The sequence below is a fragment of the Microcaecilia unicolor genome, chromosome 8 (assembly GCF_901765095.1).
Source record: "Microcaecilia unicolor chromosome 8, aMicUni1.1, whole genome shotgun sequence".
Lineage (NCBI taxonomy): Eukaryota > Metazoa > Chordata > Amphibia > Gymnophiona > Siphonopidae > Microcaecilia > Microcaecilia unicolor.
The window spans coordinates 191,138,011-191,158,708 of record NC_044038.1 but is presented as its reverse complement, the minus strand read 5'-3'; the positions used below and the strand labels follow the sequence as shown (position 1 = coordinate 191,158,708).

The 20,698-nt window shown below is 51.4% G+C and overlaps 1 protein-coding gene across 2 annotated transcripts in view; it reads left to right on the top strand.

Annotated features, from left to right (window-relative positions):
- TPX2 (TPX2 microtubule nucleation factor) overlaps nt 1-20,698 on the top strand; it is a 255,700-nt gene that overhangs the window by 115,408 nt on the left and 119,594 nt on the right. For both annotated transcript variants that reach the window (XM_030212702.1, XM_030212701.1), the window contains exons 9-12: nt 1,848-2,028; nt 2,425-2,563; nt 2,749-2,965; nt 4,393-4,491. In XM_030212702.1, coding sequence (XP_030068562.1) covers nt 1,848-2,028; nt 2,425-2,563; nt 2,749-2,965; nt 4,393-4,491 — 636 coding nt within the window. The remainder of the gene's footprint in view (nt 1-1,847; nt 2,029-2,424; nt 2,564-2,748; nt 2,966-4,392; nt 4,492-20,698) is intronic.

The following is a 20,698-nucleotide window of genomic DNA, read 5'->3' as shown; positions in this document are numbered from 1 at the left end:
ACGCTAACGTATTTGATTTCCTATGTATACTTAAAGCTAATATCAAATCTGATCATATTATGATCACTGTTATCAAGCGGCCCCAGCACCATTACCTCCCACACCAGATCATGCGCTCCCCTAAGGACTAGGTCTAGAATTTTTCCTTCTCTCGTCGGTTCCTGTACCAGCTGCTCCATAAAGCTGCCCTTGATTTCATCGAGGAATTTTAACTCCCTAGCGTGTCCTGATGTTATATTTACCCAGTCAATATCGGGGTAATTGAAATCACCCATTATTATTGTGTTGCCCAGTTTGTTTGCGTCCCTAATTTCCTTTAACATTTCTGCATCCGTCTGTTCATCCTGGCCAGGCGGACGGTAGTACACTCCTATCAGTATCCTTTTCCCCTTTACACATGGAATTTCAATCTACAGTGATTCCAAGAAGTGTTTTGTTACACATGGAATTTGAAAGTTAAATGCTAACGTATTGTATTTCCTGTGTTTATTTACTCCTGAGATTTTATCAAATCTGCTCATGTTATGATTACTATTATCAGGCGAGCCCTCACCATTTCCTTCATCAGATTGTGTGTTCCACTAAGGACTTTGTCTAGAACAAGGGTTCTCAACCCAGTCCTCGGGACATACCTAGCCAGCCAGGTTTTCAGGATACTGATAGTGAATGTGCATGAGATAGATTTGCATGCTATAGAGGTAGGGCATGCAAATCTATCTCATGCATATTCATTGTGGCTATCCTGAAAACCTGACTGGCTAGATATGTCCTGAGGACTGGGTTGAGAACCCCTGGTCTAGACACAGCTGCTTCATAAAGCAGTCCTTGATTTAATATAGAAACTTTACTTCCCTCGCCTGCCCCCTGATGTTACATTTATCCTGTCAATATCGGGGTAATTGATATCACCTATTATTATTGTGTTATCCAGTTTGTTAGCCTCCCTAATTTCTGATAATATTTTTGCATCTGTCCTTCCTGGACAGGTGGGTGACAGTACACTCCTATCACTATCCCTTTTTTATACATGGTATTTCCTTAAGGTTGAAGGAATTAACAGCTATACAACAGACTGAGCGGGAAGAGCACCAGCCACTCAGGTGGGAACATCTGCCCGTGCTCAGAAAATCACGTAGGTTTTTCCGGGCTGGGGAGAATTTTTCCAAACTGGTGCGTTTGGGCTGACACTGCCCATGTCTTATGACATATTCTACTGTCCAAAGAACCCCTATTACAGGTAAGTGACGTCACTTTACAATAAAATGACCAAATGCAGTAAAATATATATTAAAACATTCCTTTTACAGAAAGAATACAGTATCGGCGGAATAGAAATGATACACAAATAGGTAGCACAAAACATTTAATATAAATATGATGCAATGTTAGCACAATACATGGAGAAATCTTAATAGAGGGGAAAAACAGCTGGGACATGTGGCAAGACTAGATGAGTTAGACAAAGGCATTAGGATACATGGATGGTTAGACTGAGGGTAAATGTATACAGTTAAATATGGTATGTGGAACTGTTCTCAGCTTCATGGTAGGTGGCACGCTAGCTGTGATGTGGGGTGGCTTGAGAGAGAGACCAGGCTTGCACCTGGTTCAAGGTAGAAGTAGACTTGAGTTAGGTGAGGGTAAGTTAAGGATGATATCCAAGGCCTCAAAGGTGCATAAAGGGTTAACTTAGTCCTTGCTTGGTCCCATTTTGTCTGAAGGACCTGAAACTGGTGCGTCATCTTGCTATTCTGGAATAATGCCTGTTCTTTTGAAGATGCCAGTTTTTACTATGATACTCAAGTCATTCTGGGTTATTTTGACATGTTTTCTTAAATTATCTACAGGTACGAATTCCAAAAGGGGGTCGTACAAAACCCAAACCCTTCAACTTATCCCAAGGCAAGAGGAAACATGAGGAGGAGACTGGATACTGTGAATTCATATCCACAGCTCAGCAAGTTGAGGCTTTCTACAAGCGCACTCCACCTCGATACCACTTAAGAAGCAAGCAGAAGGAGATGGAAGGTGAAACTCCTGAGAAGTAATACCTACACATGATACTCGGCAACTGCAACTAAAGGAGCTGGGATATTCAGAACTCATTCTTAAAGCAGCTGCACAGTTCTCCTTGCTCAACATATTCTCTCGGCACCTTTTGTTAATTATAGCTACCAGATTCTTTGTAGGCTGAAGCATCTGAAGGCACCTATATAACATTTGTTGATAATCTGAGTCTAATAAACATTATCACGATCTGTAAACAATCCAGCTTTCCCCAGGACTGGTCTTAAGCTGTACTACCGTCTGTAAGCACAAGGGCACGTTTGTGGTTGGAACATAGCTTGAATATGATTCATTTTAGGCTATTTGGTGGATGGTAAAGAAAAACTTACTTGCTTTTCTTCTTGATTCTTGTTGCAGGCCTACCTCTAATCAAGCATGGAAAACTCAAACTGACAAACCCCAAAACTCCTCAACTGCAGACTAGATGTCGTCAACGCCCTGCTACTTGCAAAAGTATAGCCGAGTTGGAAGCTGAAGAGCTGGAGAAGTTGCAACAGTAATTAAAATTGTGTTGCTGACTTGTAGGGAGAATGCCTGGGATGTTGATGACATACGAATATGTGCTTTCTTTTAAATACTCAAAGCAGTTTGTCTGTCTTCAGGCTGAGGACTTAAGTAGCATGTTTTATTGGTCTCCTGATTAATTTCATCCTTGATTTTATTTTATTTTTTCTTCTGCAGGTACAAATTCAGAGCTCAGAAACTAGATCCCAGGATTCTAGAAGCAGGTCCAATCCTGCCCAAGAAGCCCACTGTAAAAAGTCCTACCAAACCAGTTGGGTTTGATTTGGAAATAGAGAGGAGGATTCAAGAACGTGCAGCAAAAGTGGTTGAGGAGGAAGAGAGATTTGTATTCTATTCCAGACCATGTCCAGCCAAAATCTTGGAAAATGTTGTGGTGAGACAGATTGCCTCACATTAAAGGGTGGGAAGATGATGAAATAGTGCACTGTCAAGCAGATGATCAAAAGCCCCTCGCTGTTCCAAACAGCGCTTTAAAAATAGTGCTGGAACAGCGCGGGGCGTTATTGGACCTATGATCAGAGATAATGACATGCAAATTTAAGCATGCAATTCTCTCTGATCATGGGGTAGAAGTGCGGGAGGATTCCTCCTGCACTTGTTTGACAGGTCTGGGCTGTCAAAAGGCCAGACCTGTCAAACGCAGGGGCTTGGAGGTCCATGGGACCCCAACTTACCCCTGCTCTGAGCAAGGCAAAACAGGTCTCCAGCCCCCTCCCCCCCCCCCCTCCTCAGCATTTCTAAGAAGTCCCTGGTGACCCAGTGGGTGACCAACACCCCCACCCCCCAGCAACAGGGGGCTGGAGGTCCTCCCAACACAGGTTCAGGGGAGGCTGGAGATCCGGTGGGTCTCCCCCCCCCCCCCCCCCCCCCCCCCCCCCCCCCCCCGCATTGGCAAGAAGTCCCTGGTGGTCCAGTGGGCTGCTGTCTGTCTCCCCCTCCCCCCCCCCCTTGAGTTGGAGGAGGGAGGTGGCCTGCCTAACTCATCTTCCTTTGACGCCGTCTGCAAAATGGCGGCGCCCAGCCCTGCCCATTGTATCCTGGGATGTGTTGGGTGGGGCTTCACACCATATAAGGGGAGAAACTCCCTTATATGGTATGTAGCCCCACCCAGCACATCACAGGATACCCATTTTGTAGGCGGCATCGAAGGAAGAGAAGGGAGGCAGGCCACCTACCTCCTCCTACTCAAGGGCTCACTGGACCACCAGGGACTTGTTGCTAATGCAGGGGCTTAGGGGGGCTGGAGACCCACCGGATCTGCAGCCCTCCCTGAACCTGTGTCTGGGGGGTGGAATGGGTGGCCTGCTGGCATGGAAATGCATGCTTGACAGGGCTCACCGTTCCTCCCCAATGGTCTGCAAACCCTAATGCCAGCTCCGAGCTGGCATAGGGTTTGCCACGGCCAGCGAGCCAATTTTTGCTGCGCTGGACACTGATCATTGAGGATGAATAGGTTTAGCATGCATTTGCCTGCTATTTGTGCTAAGAGCCCTGTTTTGCATGCTAGTTGTGTTCAGAGCCCGCGAGCGCGTTGTTTCACGCGCTCGGGGGCTGTGATCATGGGGCAGTAGCAAACACAGGCGCTAGTATAGCACTAACAGCCTCTAGCGCCTGTATTTGCTTCTGATCATCGGTGCATGTGAGACTACAATTAATCCAGTGCCTGTATCAACTGTGTGGAATGAAACACACCTGAAAAAATGAGATGGTACTATACACGATGTGTGTGAGGACATTATGCTGACTGGGTGACAGTTCAGCCTCTAATGATAGGCTAATGCCTTTATCTTGATCTGGCAGGGCGTTCCAGAAAAGAAGGCTCTTCCTATTACGATTCCAAAATCTCCAGCCTTTACACTAACTAACAGAATCCGTGTTCTGCCTGAAGATGAAGACAAGGTAAGGACAAATTTTGTCACTTATTTTTAAATGCCTTGCAGTCCATAAAACCGGGAATTTAACCAAGGCTAAATAAGTGCTTCTGTGAATTGTAAATAACTGAATTCTGAAGTTCTTCTGTAGTTCTACCTGCAAGTTTCCTCAGCTATCACAGATGGTCTTTTTAGAGTTCTTTATCCTGCTAGACCAGTCCAAACATTTCTTTTGTTTATTTAAAAATGAATTCATCGCTATCTACTGACTAATGGATTGAAGTGGTTTCCATTATGTCCCAAGGATCAGTCCAGACAATTGGGTTGTGACCATCTGCCAGCAGGTAGAGAGAGAGAACTCTAATGATTTGTGTTCCATAAGCTCCTGCGCTTAGCAACCAAGCCAGTATTCTCTATTTCCAGCAGATGGGATAATAGCTCCTGTGCGCTGTGGTGACTTCTGTGTGACCTATCCTACTTGCAGGTTCAGTTGAGTTTGGGGTTGAGAACATCCTGTGCCTTAGGTGTAAACTTAGTGGTCTAGGTCCCTCCCTGCTCCCCTGTTGCCACTTTCTACCTCTTTATCTTGGTTTCCCTTCTCTTTTTCTCCTGCCTCTATCTAAAACAAAAAACTACCACTTGTTTTGAATGCTTGTGCTTTGGGAAGATTGTGGGGCTTCAGTGCCTTGGAGGTCATGAGACTGGCTGTTTTCTGTGAGATTCTAACCTCTGGGTTGCTCACGCTATGTCCAAATTATATCCCCTTCTGCTGTCTGAACAGTTTGCTCTGCCTGAGGTGGATGTGCCCTTATTACAGTGGTTACTAAACATACAGTTATCCCTGTTGAAGACGGCACTGCATTAAAAGATATGCATGAACGCAAGCTTGAGGCTTCCTTGAAGCTTGCCTTTCAACTAGCTGCATTAAATTCTCATGCAGCAATTCATTTGTAGCCAGGGCTTCTTTATCGTGGATTCAACAATTGTCCACGTTGGACTTGCCTCCAGACTTTCTCCCTACCCTAGAGTCAGGGTTGTTCTATTTGTCAGAAGCTCTTTATCGTACTCTCTAAGCGTTGGCTAAGGGTATGGCCTTGGCTGTTTCGACATGATGCAGGCTGTGGTTGAGGCATTAGGCCGCTAATGTGGCATTTAAAACTCGTCTGGGGAAGTTGCCCTTTCGGGGGAAGATACATTTTGGTGCGGATTTGGAAAAGATTGTTAAAGACCTGGGAGATTCAAAGGCCCAGTGACTACCTGAGGACAAGCTGAAGCCTCCTCTCTGGGTGGCTAAGTCTTGTTTTTGAGAAGCGCTGAGTTATAGACCAGGGAAGGCTAGTGCTTCTGCTCAAAATCTTCACTTTCCTTGTCATCAAGCAGATGAAGCCATTACGTATGGGTTGTGTCCATCAACCAGCAGGGGGAGATAGCACTCAATTTTTCACAGTGCCTCATGGCCAGCTAGCTCCACTGCCTCTTCAGTATTCTCTATCTCCCCAAGCAGGGTGGCTGCAGCTTCTTCGAGCGCCATCAAAAATCTGCCTGGGGGTGGCTCCTGGCTTGCCAGTTGTTAGCCGGGGTGTTAGAGGTTATAGCAGCTTCACTTTGAAGGCACATAGATCAGCCCTTTCCCTGCCTTACCCATGCCGCCGTGGATGTGGACATAGCTTGCTTTTCCCTGTCCTTTCCCACTCAGTGGATGCAGGCACATTGGTTCGCCTTTCCCTGCCTTTCCCACTTATCTAAGCCTCCGGAGTGTTTTTATTTACCTCTTTTTGCCTCTGCTTTCCTCACAGCGTTAAAAATAAATAAAAATAATAATTAAAGTCACGCTTTAGCGCAGAGATCTTGGAAAAGAGGTTTTTTTCTTGAGATTCTTCCCTCCGTGGCCCTTGATAGGGCGAGTGCGCCTGCAGATTCGGCTGCATCCAGGAGAAGTGGTGCTCATCGCCCCGGATTGGCCCAGGAGGCTTTAGTATGCGGACCTCCGACGGAGGCTCCCTTTCCGTTACCTCTGGTTCCGCACCTGTTGTCACAGGGTCCGGTGGCCATGGAGGACGCCTGCCGCTTTGGTCTTATGACATGGCGATTGAGAGGGCGCAATTGAGAGATAAAGGCTACTCAAATAAGGTAATTTCCACTCTCCTGTAGGCCCGTAAGCGCTCCACTTCCGTGGCTTATGCCAGGATTTGGCGCCAGTTTGAAGTCTGGTGTGTTTCAAGAGCGCTTTTTCCGTTGCGGGCTCCTGTCTCGCCGATTCTGGACTTTTTGCAGGATGGTGTACACAAAGGCTTGGACTATATTTCCCTGTGGGTGCAAGTGGCAGCTTTGGCCTCCCTGCGTGGCAAGGTTGAAGGCGTGTCCTTAGCTGCTCATCCAGATGTGGCACGATTTCTTAGAGGGGTGCTTCGGCTCCGTCCTCCCGTGCGGGCACCTTGTCCAGCTTGGAACCTGGGGTTAGTATTGAAGGCCCTTCAGGGGCTCCCTTTGAACCGCTTCGGCGTGCTTCAGAGAAAGATATGACACTGAAGGCCGTCTTTTTAGTGGCCATTACCTCGGCGAGACGGGTGTCAGAGCTCCAGGCGCTGTCCTGTAGAGACCCTTTTCTGCAATTCTCAGAGTCAGGGGTCACGGTTCGGACCGTGCCTTCCTTCATGCCTAAGGTGGTTTCAGCGTTTCACCTAAACCAGCCTGTTTTTCTTCCCTCCTTTGTTGAGGAGGAGTTTCCAGATTCATTTGGGCAGTTGCACCTTTTGGATGTGCGCAGGACTCTGTTGCAGTATCTGCGAATTACAAATTCTTTCAGGACCTCTGATCATCTTTTTGTGCTGTTTGCAGGTCCTCGCAGAGGGTCTTCAGCGTCTAAAGCCCCACTATTGCCCGTTGGCTCAAAGAAGCTATCTTTTCAGCATATCTGCTGTCTGGCCGGGCTCCGCCTGAAGCTTTAAGGCACATTCCACAAGAGCGATTTCCTCTTCCTGGGCGGAAACTGGAGCACTATCTCTTCATGAGATTTGCAGTGCTGCAACATAGGCTTCTAAGCTCTCTTTCGCCCGACATTACAGGCTGGATGTGGCTGCCAGGAGGGATGTGCGTTTTGGAGCACAGGTGCTAGCATGTGGTGTGGCTTGTTCCCACCCTATATAGGGATTGCTTTGTTACATCCCATACGTAATGGCTTCATCTGCTTGATGACAAGGAAAGGAAAATTAGGTTCTTACCATGATAATTTTCTTTCCTTTAGTCATAGCAGATGAAGCCATGAGCCCTCCCTGTATGATTGTCTGTATTGCAGTGATTCTGATTTTAGGTGCTGTTCTTGTTTCCTGAAGTTATATTCTTTCCTTGGGGAGTCGGAAAACAGTCTTCAGGATTCTTGTTACAGTTATAGGAGGATGAGTTCATTCCCTCCAGTTCATGTTTTGGGAGGATGAGTTTATTCTCTCCAGGAGGATGCAAGTATTCCCTCCGTTTATACAAAGTGGAGGACGAGTTCATTCCCTCCTTTTTTTGAAGTTTATGCTCTTGTTAAGGGGCCATCGTTTGCTGTGAGGAAAGTTCATGTTATTCAATTGCGGTTTGCCATACTGCTTTGAAAGCTTCAAATACTGAAGCGGCAGTGGAGCTAGCTGGCCATGAGGCACTGTGAAAAATTTAGTGCTTTCTATCTCCCCCTGCTGGTTGATGGACACAACCCATACGTAATGGCTTCATCTGCTATGACTAAAGGAAAGAAAATTATCATGGTAAGAACCTAATTTTCCCTTCCTCAGTCTGTCTTCCTTTTGAGGAGGCAAGAAGCCCTTTTCCACTTCCTCAAGAACCTCTTTGTAGCCCACGCAGTTATAGGGTTAAGGTTCACTCCTTCTACGTAGAAATAGGTGGGCATCTTTCCCGCTTTCACGAGGAGTGGACCATCTTTACTGCAGACCAGTGGGTCCTCGATATCATTCTCCATGGCTACAAGCTAGAATTCCTTGTCATCAACAGCAGATGAATCCATTAACTAATGGGTTGTATCCGCCTACCAGCAGGTGGAGATAGAGAACACTGAAAGACAGAGTGACTGGACGGCCAGCCCCTTCTGCCTCAGTATATCTCTATCTCCCAGCAGGTGTGGACGTCGCTTTAGCAGCTCCTGGATTTCTGCCTGGGGAGGCTCCTTTGCTTTGCCAGTAGAGCGGGGGGTGTTGTGGCTGGTGGTGCCCACTTTGAAGGCATACTTGGTTTTGTTCCCTGTCCCTGTCTTACCCCATCCTCCCGGAGTCCCTCGTTTGCTGCCTGCCTCCAACTTTCCTCACAGTATTAAAAAAAAAAAAAAAAGTGCGCGCTTTATCGGCGTTGCTGTTCCAAGGCTTTCTCCAGTGATTCTTGTGCAGCTTGACCGGAGCTCGTTGACTCGGTCTTCTGAGGTGAGAGTGGTGCCCAGCTTCTCTGGGGAGGTTCCCGCGGACAGCGTTCTGTGTTTGGCGCGAAGCTGCCATTTTATTTCTATATTCCTCCACGACCCTCCAGACCGGTCAAGACGCGTGGGTTATGTCCTCCTACCAGCAGAGGGAGACTGAGAAACACTGAGCTTTTAAATACTGTATATATAACCTGTGCAGTACATCCACTAGCCAGTATTTTCTCAGTCTCAGCAGAGGTAGATGGACAGCCTGTGCAGTCTTCAATAGTCTGGTGAGGTAGTTTGATTATACGGTTAAGGGGTTTATTCTCTTATTGCCAAATTTATTGGTTTTGACTATTCCCTGTACGTGGTAAAAAAAAAAAAAAAAAAAGAAATAAGTGCTTCGGGGCCCTGGGTCCGGTGGGGCCCAGTTTTCCCCCCTGGAGTGTTACACCTGTGTTCAGGTCCCTCCCCCTGTGCTGCTCTCTTTGGAGACTCTGTCGGCCGATGGTTGCTGAAGGCATTAAGCGCTGCTCCCGCTGTGGTAAACGCAGGTCAGCAGCGGGGCTTTGCAGTACGTGCTCCTTAGACGCTCATGCTAGTACAGGCATGGCGAGCGGTGATTCTTCCCACTCGATGGAGCTGGCAGCGGGCGCCATTTTGACAGCGCCACATGACTCGACCCTTGCGGTTTCGGAGGAGTCGGAGTGCAGGGGGACGCCTCGTTCCGAGGCTGCTAGGGGAACTCCTTTCTCCGTTTCTCCTGATTCGGGGGCAGAGGGCCAGGGTGAGTTTTTCTCCCCTGAATTTGGGCTGCTGATGCATAAAGCCTTTATGTTAAAAAGGACTCTGCCAGAGGCGTCTGACACTGCGTTGTGGACTGGATTCCCTCCAGGTTTTGATAGCCCGGTGTTGGCTGCGGAGTTTCCTTCTTCGCCCGAGCGTTGGACTGATGCTAAACGTAGACGAGTAAATTCCCCGTCTGAGGGTGGCACATCTCCCTTTTTCCCCCTCTGGCAGGTTGTGGGGAGTCTGAGGAGTCCAGTAGGCCCTCATGGACGGATGATCCATATGAGGGCCCCGATTTGCCACAGGATTTGGATGATCCTAAAGCGGTACGGATTTTCCAATGCGACGAGCTGCCAGCGCTCATTTCTGACGCCTTGCAGACCCTTTCTATTTAAGATCCGGCCGAGGGCAATGCCTCCTCTGTTAATCTTAGGATGGCTGGTACTAAGAAGCCTTCTCAGACTTTGCCTGTGCATGACTCCATCCAAGAGCGTATTTTTGCTGACCCTGATGGACCTGTTAAGGTTGCCAGGAATATGGGCCAGCTTTACCCTCTGAGTGAGGATCACTTGGCCCCTTTTGGGATGCCTAAAGTGGATGAATTGGTTACGGCTGTGACTTTAAAGACCACTCTCCCGGTGGAGGGAGGGGTCGTTTTGAAAGATATGCAGGACCGGCTGAAGCGGTCCTTTTACATCTTGGGCCTTTTCTTAAGGGCGGCGATTTGCAGTTCCTATGCAGCCCGTGCCTGTCTTCCTGGTTACAGCAAGCGGATGTTTTGCCCGAGGATGGTGTGGGTTCCCTTTCTGACGTTGTCCTGTGTATGGAGTCTGCCCTATCTGTTGGGGCTGATGCCCTTTATGATGTGCTCAGAGCTGCACCTAGGCAGATGTCTGTGGCGGTTGCTGCCCGCTGCCTTCTTTGGCTGCGGCATTGGGCGGCTGACATGGCCTCTAAGCAGAGGCTGGTGAGGTTACCCTTTGGGGCCTTCTGATATTTGGTGAGGAATTGGAGAAGATTGTGGTAGACCTAGGGGACGCAAGTCCCAGCGGTTACCTGAGGATAAGCCGTGACCTTCTTCCAAAAGCTCTGTTTTTACCTCCTCTTCCAGGCCACGTTTCCGTGAAGCTCATGGTTTTCGCCCGGGGCACTCTGCTGGGTTTTCTTTACGTGCCTGTTTTCAGCAGAGGAACTCCTTTCGCTCGGACACTCGTTCCAACGGCCAGCAGTTCAGGGGTGTCCTCCACAATGATGGGACGCTGGTCCTCTCGTCGATTTCTGCAGTAGGGGGTCGTCTCTCCCTCGTCATTGAGGAGTGGACCTAGATTTCTTTAGATCAGTGGGTTCTGGACCTGATCAGAGAGGGCTGCCAATTGGTATTCGGTGCCCTGGTGAGAGACGTTTTTATGGAGTCCCAATGCGGTGTTGCCGTCTACTGGGCGGCGGTAGAGGGGACCTTGCAAGTCTTGCTGCAGCTCGGAGTGGTTGTTCCGGTGCCTCCCGCCGAACGCGGCTGCGGTTGCTACTCTATTTTGTGGTCCCTCGAAAGGGTGGGTCTTTCACACCGATCCTTGACTTATGAAGTCAATGAGACCCTAAGAGTGTGACACTTTCCCATGAAGCCCTGCGCTCCATCATTGCGGTGGCTCAGCCAGGAGAGTTTCTCATGTCTCTGGACCTCAAGGAAGCGTATTTGCACATTCCTATTTGTCCTCCACATCGGAGGTTTCTCCGCTTGACGGTTTTGGGCCAACTTTTCCAGGGTCAGGCCTTGTCTTTCGGCCTAGCCTCAGCGCCCCGTACCTTTTCCAAGGTGATGGTGGTGGTAGCTGCCTTTCTCAGGCGAGAGGATGTCAGAGTTCACCCATATCTCGACGCCGAGCTCCACTGACTTCTGCTGGCCTCTGCACATAGGTCAGAGCAACGTGCAAGCAGATTTTCTCTGCAGACATCAAATCGACCCGGCGGAATGGGATCTGGCAGAAGAAGTTTTTCTTCAGATATGTGTCAAATGGGGGACTCCTGGTTTGGATCTTATGGCGTCTAGTGCAAACTCCAAGTCCCTCGCTATTTCAGCAGAGGGAGAAATCCTTGCTAGGCAGTGTTGAAGGCTCTGGCTCAACCCTGGCCCTCGGGCCTCCTATATGTGTTCCCGTCTTGACAGGACGAGTCCTGCGGATTAGACTGCACCGAGGATTGGTGATTCTCATCGCTCCGGATTGGCCAAGGCGTCCGTGGTACGCGGATCTCTGTCGGATGCTGGTGGAGACTCCACTTCCTTTGCCTCTGGTGCCGACCCTGATGGTTCAGGGTCCAGTGAATATGGAGGATCCCTGCCGATTTGGTCATACAGCCTGGCTCTTGAGAGGGCGCAATTGAGAGACAAGGGCTACTCTAACAAGGTCATCTCCACTCACTTGCAGGCTGCAAGCGGTCTTCCTCCGCAGCTTTTGCTCGGATCTGGCGCAAGTTTGAGGCGTGGTGTGTTTCAAAAGCGATCACACCCACGCAGGCTACAGTTTCGTTGGTCCTGGATTTTTTGCAGGATGGCTTACAAAAAGGCCTGGCTTACAATTCCCTTCGGGGTCAAATGGCAGTGTTGGCATGCTCCGAGGGAAGGTCTCTTGACTTGTCCCTTGCTGCTCTTCCAGACATTATCCGATTTTTCAGAGGGACGCTTCGGTTTTGTCCTCCTGTGTGGTTGCCATGTCTGGCCTGGAACCTGGTGCTGATATTTGAGGCTCTTCAGTGTTCGCCTTTCGAGCCGTTTCAGCGAGCTTCTGGAAAGGATGTGATTCTCAAAATAGTCCTTTTGGTGGCCATGACATCGGCTAGACGCGTATCTGAGCGTCAGGCACTTTCCTGTCAGGATCCTTTTCTACAGTGCTCGGGGTCCGGGGTAATGGCACGTACAATGCCTTCCTTCCTGCCTAAGGTGGTTTCAGCGTTTCACCTGAACCGACCCATTTTGCTACCTTCGTTTTCTAGGGAGGACTTTCCGGATTCCTTTGGGCAATTGCGTCTTTTGGATGTTCGCAGGGCTCTGTTACGGTATCTACAGATGTCAAATGACTTCAGGACTTCTGATCACCCTTTTGTATTGTCGACAGGTCCTCGACGCGGGGGTCCGGTGTCTAAGGCCACTATAGCCCGTTGGCTCACAGAAGTCATTTTTTCTGCGTATCTACTTCAGGATGGTCTCTTCCTGAAGCATTTAAAGCGCATTCCACGAGAGCGATTTTCTCCTCGTGGGCTGAGGCTGGTGTTCTTTCTCGTCATGAGATCTGTCTTGCGGCTACTTGGGTTTCTCAGCTCTTGTTTGTACGACATTACAGGCTAGATGTTGCAGCGAAGCTGGATGCACATTTTGGTGCGCAAGTACTTGCTCGCGGAGTCGCCTGTTCCCATCAGTTAATGGATTCATCTGCTGTTGATGACAAGGAAGGGAAAATTAGGTTCTCACCTTTGTAATTTTCTTTCCTTTAGTTACAGCAGATGAATCCATGATCCCTCCCTGTCTGACTTTGTTTTTTGTTCAGATCTTTCATGCAGATATTGTAGCTTCTCGGGAGGAGTTGAAGACAAGTTCTCAGAGTTTCTACATGCTGTTCTATTGCAGGAGGTTGAGATCATCCCTCCTTTGTTTGGTTATTGCTCCGGTTCTGGGGCGTTTGTTCACTATGAGGAAAGTTTGTCACGTTGCCTTTCTTACTCACTCTGCTTTGGAAATTTCATATACTGAGGCAGAAGGGGCAGGCCGTCCAGAGTCACTGTGTCTTTCAGTGTTCTCTATCTCCACCTGCTGGTAGGCGGATACAACCCATCAGTTAATGGATTCATCTGCTGTGACTAAAGAAAAGAAAATTACCAAGGTAAGACCCTAATTTTCCCTTTTCAAAGTCACTCACCAATCTTTTCATACTGTCCCCTTGCGGCAGCTCTGCAAAGAGTCGAGCATTGCTAAATACCTTAGCCTCTTTAAGGCGAAGGCCATTCAACCCATTCCTCTATCAAAGAGGGGTATGGGTCATTCTCCGAGGACAAGCAGGCTGCTTGTTCTCACTGATGGGTGACGTCCACGGCAGCCCCTCCAATCGGAAACTTCTCTAGCAAAGTCCTTTGCTAGTCCTCGCGCGCCCGTGCGCACCGCGCATGCGCGGCCGTCTTCCCACCCGAAACCGGCTCGAGCCGGCCAGTCTTCTTTTGTCCGCACTCGGTACGGTCGTGTTTCGCCGTGTCGAGCCCCGGAAAGTCGACCTCGCGCGTCCAAATTTATTTTGACGTGTTCTTTTTCTTCGGAAAAGTCTTTAAAAGTTTCGGGAAGTGCTCCGGAACCCCCCCCCCCCCCCCCCCCCCCGGGTTTCGGGCCAACCCCTTCCCGTACTTCCAGCTTTTTGCCCCGATAAGTTTTCTTTCGTCGTCGGGGTAGGCCTCTTTTCGGCCTCGGTCGAGATTTTCTCCCTAAAAAATTTTTGGTGCTCTTTTTCCGTCATTTCGGATTTTGATTTCGCCGGCTTGATTTTCCGCCCATGACATCGAAGCCTTCCAGCGGCTTCAAGAAGTGCACCCAGTGCGCCCGGGTAATCTCGCTCACTGATAGACACTCGTCGTGTCTTCAGTGTCTGGGGGCCAAGCACCGCCCTCAGAACTGTAGTCTGTGTTCCCTGCTTCAAAGGCGGACTCAGGTAGCGAGATTAGCCCAGTGGAACGTGTTGTTCTCGGGCTCTTCGTCTGCATCGGCACCGGGTTCTTCGAGTGCATCGACGTCGTCAGCGTCCAGACCATCTTCCTCGGCCGCCACTGCATCGAGTGCATCGAGGCATCGGGCCTCTGCATCGGCGCCAAGGTATCGGGCGACTGCATCGACGTCGGTGGTACCGGGACCTCGTCTGCTGATGTCGTCGGACGGTGGTGCATCGTCAGGAGTGCAGGTGAGGGCTGTCCATTCCCCTGCTGGTGGCGGTGAGCCTTCGGGTGGGTCTCCTCCTACCCTGAGGGCTCCTGCGGTACAGCCCCCCCAAGACCGACCTCCTTCGGCCTCGGCCCCGAGGAAGCGACGGATGGATTCTACGTCCTCCTCGTCGGTGCCGGGGAGCTCCGGTGACATGCTTCGGAAGAAGTCGAAGAAGCATCGACACCGGTCGCCTCCCCGCGTCGGCACCGAGAGCTCTGGGTCGCCGAGGGAGTCGGCACCCAGCAGGCATCGGCACCGAGAGGACCGCTCACCCTCTGTTTAGGAGGTGTCGATGCGCTCCACTCTGGACAGCCCGGAACAGCCTCCTCGCCCGGAACAGGTTCTGACGTCGACGCCTGCATCGACCTCTTTGCCTTTCTCTGCAGCCGCTCTGAACGAGAGCCTCCGGGCCGTTCTCCCAGAGATTCTGGAGAGCTGTTGCGCCCTACCCCTCCGGTACCGGCGGTGCTTGCGCCTCCGGTACCGTCGAGCGTGGCGCCGGTTGGCCCATCGCCCGGGGTGAGGTCCCCGACGTCGGTACCACGTGCGGTGCCGACTGCGGCCACCTCCCAGGAGGGCTCCCCGACTACGTCGGCGGAGGGAGCTTCGCCGATGCGGGCAAGGGAGTCTACCTCTCGACGCCCCCATCGTGGACGTGGCTCCACGGAGTCGAGCCGGGCGAGGTTGCAGACACAGGTTCGTGAACTTGTGTCTGACACCGAGGGTGAGGCCTCGTGGGAGGAAGAGGAAGACCCCAGATATTTCTCGGACGAGGAGTCTGAGGGTCTTCCCTCTGATCCTACTCCCTCTCCTGAAAGGCAGCTTTCTCCTCCTGAGAGTCTGTCTTTCGCTTTCTTTGTCCGGGAGATGTCTACGGCCATCCCCTTCCCGGTGGTTGTGGAGGACGAGCCCAGGGCTGAAATGTTTGAGCTCCTGGACTATCCTTCTCCACCTAAGGAAGCGTCCACTGTTCCCTTGCACCATGTCCTAAAAAAGACATTGCTTGCGAACTGGACCAAGCCACTAAGTAATCCCCACATTCCCAAGAAGATCGAGTCCCAGTACCGGATCCATGGGGACCCAGAGCTGATGCGCACCGAGTTGCCTCATGACTCTGGAGTTGTGGATTTGGCCCTAAAGAAGGCTAAGAGTTCTAGGGAGCATGCTTCGGCGCCCCCGAGCAAAGACCCTAGAACCTTAGACTCCTTTGGGAGGAAGGCCTACCACTCTTCTATGCTCGTGGCCAAAATTCAGTCGTACCAGCTCTACACGAGCATACATATACGGAACAATGTGCGGCAGTTGGCGGGCTTGGTTGATGCTCTTCCCCCTGAGCAGGCCAAGCCTTTTCAGGAGGTGGTCAGGCAGCTGAAGGCGTGCAGAAAAGTCCTGGCCAGAGGGGTGTATGACACCTTTGATGTTGCGTCCAGGGCCGCTGCTCAAGGTGTGGTGATGCGCAGGCTCTCATGGCTGCGTGCCGCCGACCTGGAGAATAGACTCCAGCAGCGGATTGCGGACTCGCCTTGCCGTGCGGATAACATTTTTGGAGAGAAGGTCGAACAGGTGGTAGAGCATCTCCACCAGCGGGACACCGCATTCGACAAGTTCTCCCGCCGGCAGCCATCAGCATCTACCTCTACAGGTAGAAGATTTTTTGGGGGAAGGAAGACTGTTCCCTATGCTTCTGGTAAGCGTAGGTACAATCCTCCTTCTCGACAGCCTGCGGCCCAGGCTAAGCCCCAGCGCGCTCGCTCTCGTCAGCAGCGTGCGCCTCAGCAAGGCCCCGCGGCTCCCCAGCAAAAGCAAGGGGCGAGCTTTGACTGGCTCCAGCAGAGCATAGCCGACATCCAAGTGTCAGTGCCGGACGACCTGCCAGTCGGGGGGAGGTTGAAAGCTTTTCACCAAAGGTGGCCTCTCATAACCTCCGACCAGTGGGTTCTTCAAATAGTCCGGCAAGGATACACCCTCAATTTGGCCTCAAAACCTCCAAATTGTCCACCGGGAGCTCAGTCTTACAGCTTCCAGCACAGGCAGGTACTTGCAGAGGAACTCTCCGCCCTTCTCAGCGCCAATGCGGTCGAGCCCGTGCCATCCGGGCAAGAAGGGCTGGGATTCTATTCCAGGTACTTCCTTGTGGAAAAGAAAACAGGGGGGATGCGTCCCATCCTAGACCTAAGGGCTCTGAACAAATATCTCGTAAAAGAAAAGTTCAGGATGCTTTCCCTGGGCACCCTTCTCCCCATGATTCAGCAAAACGATTGGCTATGCTCTCTGGACTTGAAGGATGCCTATACACACATCCCGATACTGCCAGCTCACAGACAGTATCTGCGATTTCAGTTGGGCACACGCCACTTCCAGTACTGTGTGCTACCCTTTGGGCTCGCCTCTGCGCCCAGGGTGTTCACAAAGTGCCTAGCTGTGGTAGCAGCGGCACTTCGCAGGCTGGGGGTGCACGTGTTCCCATATCTCGACGATTGGCTGGTGAAGAACACATCCGAGGCAGGAGCCCTGCAGTCCATGCAGATGACTATTCGCCTCCTGGAGCTACTGGGGTTTGTGATAAATTATCCAAAGTCCCATCTTCTCCCAGTGCAGAACCTCGAATTCATAGGAGCTCTGCTGGATTCTCGGACGGCTCGCGCCTACCTCCCAGGGACGAGAGCCAACAACTTGTTGTCCCTCGTCTCGCGGGTGCGAGCGTCTCAGCAGATCACAGCTCGGCAGATGTTGAGATTGCTGGGCCACATGGCCTCCACATTTCATGTGACTCCCATGGCCCGCCTTCACATGAGATCTGCTCAATGGACCCTAGCCTCCCAGTGGTATCAGGCTGCTGGGGGTCTAGAAGACGTGATCCACCTGTTCACGAGTTTTCTCGAATCCCTGTATTGGTGGACAATCTGGTCCAATTTGACTCTGGGACGTCCTTTCCAAATCCCTCAGCCACAAAAAGTGCTGACAACGGATGCGTCTCTCCTGGGGTGGGGAGCTCATGTGGATGGGCTTCACACCCAAGGAAGCTGGTCCCTCCAGGAACGCGATCTGCAGATCAATCTTCTGGAGTTGCGAGCGATCTGGAACGCTCTGAAGGCTTTCAGAGATCGGCTGTCCCACCAAATTATCCAAATTCAGACAGACAACCAGGTTGCCATGTACTATGTCAACAAGCAGGGGGGGCACCGGATCTCGCCCCCTGTGTCAGGAAGCCGTCAGCATGTGGCTCTGGGCTCGCCGTCAAGGCATGGTGCTCCAAGCCACATACCTGGCAGGCGTAAACAACAGTCTGGCCGACAGGTTGAGCAGGATTATGCAACCTCACGAGTGGTCGCTCAATTCTCGCGTGGTGCGACAGATCTTCCAGGTGTGGGGCACCCCCTTGGTGGATCTCTTCGCATCTCGAGTGAACCACAAAGTCCCTCAGTTCTGTTCCAGGCTTCAGGCCCACGGCAGACTGGCATCGGATGCCTTCCTCCTGCACTGGGGGGAGGGTCTGCTGTATGCTTATCCTCCCATACCTCTGGTGGGGAAGACTTTGTTGAAACTCAAGCAAGACCGAGGCACCATGATTCTGATTGCTCCCTTTTGGCCGCGTCAGATCTGGTTCCCTCTTCTTCTGGAGTTGTCCTCCGAAGAACCGTGGAGATTGGAGTGTTTTCCGACCCTCATCACTCAGGACGAAGGGGCACTTCTGCATCCCAACCTCCGGTCTCTGGCTCTCACGGCCTGGATGTTGAGGGCGTAGACTTTGCCTCTTTGGGTCTGTCAGAGGGTGTCTCCCGCATCTTGCTTGCTTCCAGGAAAGATTCCACTAAGAGGAGTTACTTCTTCCAATGGAGGAGGTTTGCCGTCTGGTGTGACAGCAAGGCCCTAGATCCTCGTTCTTGTCCTACACAGACCCTGCTTGAATACCTTCTGCACTTGTCTGAGTCTGGTCTCAAGACCAACTCTGTAAGGGTTCACCTTAGTGCAATCAGTGCATACCATTACCGTGTGGAAGGTAAGCCGATCTCGGGACAGCCTTTAGTTGTTCGCTTCATGAGAGGTTTGCTTTTGTCAAAGCCCCCTGTCAAGCCTCCTACAGTGTCATGGGATCTCAATGTCGTTCTCACCCAGCTGATGAAACCTCCTTTTGAGCCACTGAATTCCTGCCATCTGAAGTACTTGACTTGGAAGGTCATTTTCTTGGTGGCAGTTACTTCAGCTCGTAGGGTCAGTGAGCTTCAGGCCCTGGTAGCCCAGGCCCCTTACACCAAATTTCATCATAACAGAGTATTCCATATCATCAAGCTGATCAATCCATAGACTGGTGGGTTGTGTCCATCTACCAGCAGGTGGAGATAGAGAGCAAACTTTTGCCTCCCTATATGTGGTCATGTGCTGCCGGAAACTCCTCAGTATGTTCTCTATCTCAGCAGGTGGTGGTCACACACAGCAGCAGCTCTGGCTAGGCCTCCAAGCCTAATCCTTAGGTTTTGTTGAGGCCTGGGGTTGAGGGCTCTTTTGAGCAAGTGCAAACCTGGTGGTGCCAGGTCCTCCTTTCTCCCCCCTCCCGCTGGCTCCGTTTAAAAAAAAAAAAAATTTTTTAAACGTCTTTAAAGGCGTTTAATTCGACGTTTCTTTAAACGTTCATTGCAGCTACTCACTAGGACACCAGTTCGTTACAGCTCGGAGCGGCAAGCAGGTAATTTTACCTTTTTATAGCGGGCAGGGGGTTCCCCGATTCTTCTCCTCGTGGCAATGGCGTCGGAGGGCGAGGGCGCAAAGGGTCGCTCCCCGGATCGCTGGAGCGCTTCTAGAGGGGATGCGGGGGTTTTACAACCTGATTCGCCCTTGATGGGTGATAGTTTAGTGACCGATGAATGTCCCGGTCGTTCCTCCGGCGTGGCGGTTTTTTCCCCGCCATAAACGCCCATCCCCCGCTCCTCGCCTCCGCCATCTTGGCCGGCCACGCGGCTCGGACGGCTTCTTCTTGGGCCGCCCTTGAGGTTGGAGACATTAATGCCATGAACGTCCTTAATTTGGGCGACGGCACAAAAGCGGCTAAAGTTAAGCGCCGTTCTTCCCGCGCGGCTCCTTCACGGAGTTTCGCGCCGGACGCCATTTTGGATGCGCAGCATGTCTCTCCCCCGCTATTGCGAGCGCCGGTTGAGAGTGCGTCTAGGGCTGTTGCCCAGGCTGCGGAAGTGCACAGTCTGGGGGGTTTCTCCCCCGAGTTTGTTTTGCTGCTGCATCAGGCTTTCCTCATGCAAAACGCTGCCCCTGCTCCCTCTTCTGATAAAGAGGTTGAGGTTCCCAGAGGTAAACGCCCTCGGGTTGATTTCCAGGCCTTGGAGGACTTTTGTCTCCTCCGATGTAGATGAGGGCAGCGTGTCTGAGGTCTCCCAACGATCCTTTGCGGATTCCTTGGAGGAGATAGATCCCCGCTCGGATGGAGCGGATGACCCCTCTGCAGCGCGGCTTTTTAGCCCAGAGGATTTGCCCAACCTGTTGTTACAGGCCATGGACACTTTGAAGATTTCCTCTCCGGAGGACGTCTCTCCCTCAGCCCCTGTTGGCTCTGCCATTATGCTGGGGACGAAGCGCCCGCCTAGAACCTTCCACGTGCATGATGCCATGCACACCTTAATTGCGGCTCAATGGGATGTCCCGGAAACGAGCCTTAAAGTGGCTAGGGCTATGTCCCGCCTCTATCCTTTGGCTGTGAGTGAACGTGAGGCCTATCTGTGGCCTACCGTGGATTCTTTAATCACTGCGGTGACTAAGAAAACGGCGTTGCCGGTGGAAGGTGGCACGGCCCTAAAGGACGCCCAAGACAGAAGATTGGAGGCGGCCTTAAGGTCGTCCTTGGAGGCAGCTGCTTTAAGTTTGCAGGCCTCAGTTTGCGGCTCCTATGTGGCCAGGGCGTGCCGGACTATGGTGCAGCGGGCTTCCCCCTCGGATCATTCCTTGAGGGCTGATTGGCCGGCCCTGGAATCGGGCTTAGCCTATTTGGCAGACTTGCTGTATGATGTCTGGAGAGCCTCAGCTAAAGGCATGGCTCAGACAGTCTCTGCGCGGCGGTGGCTTTGGCTGAAACATTGGTCTGCTGACCACGCCTCT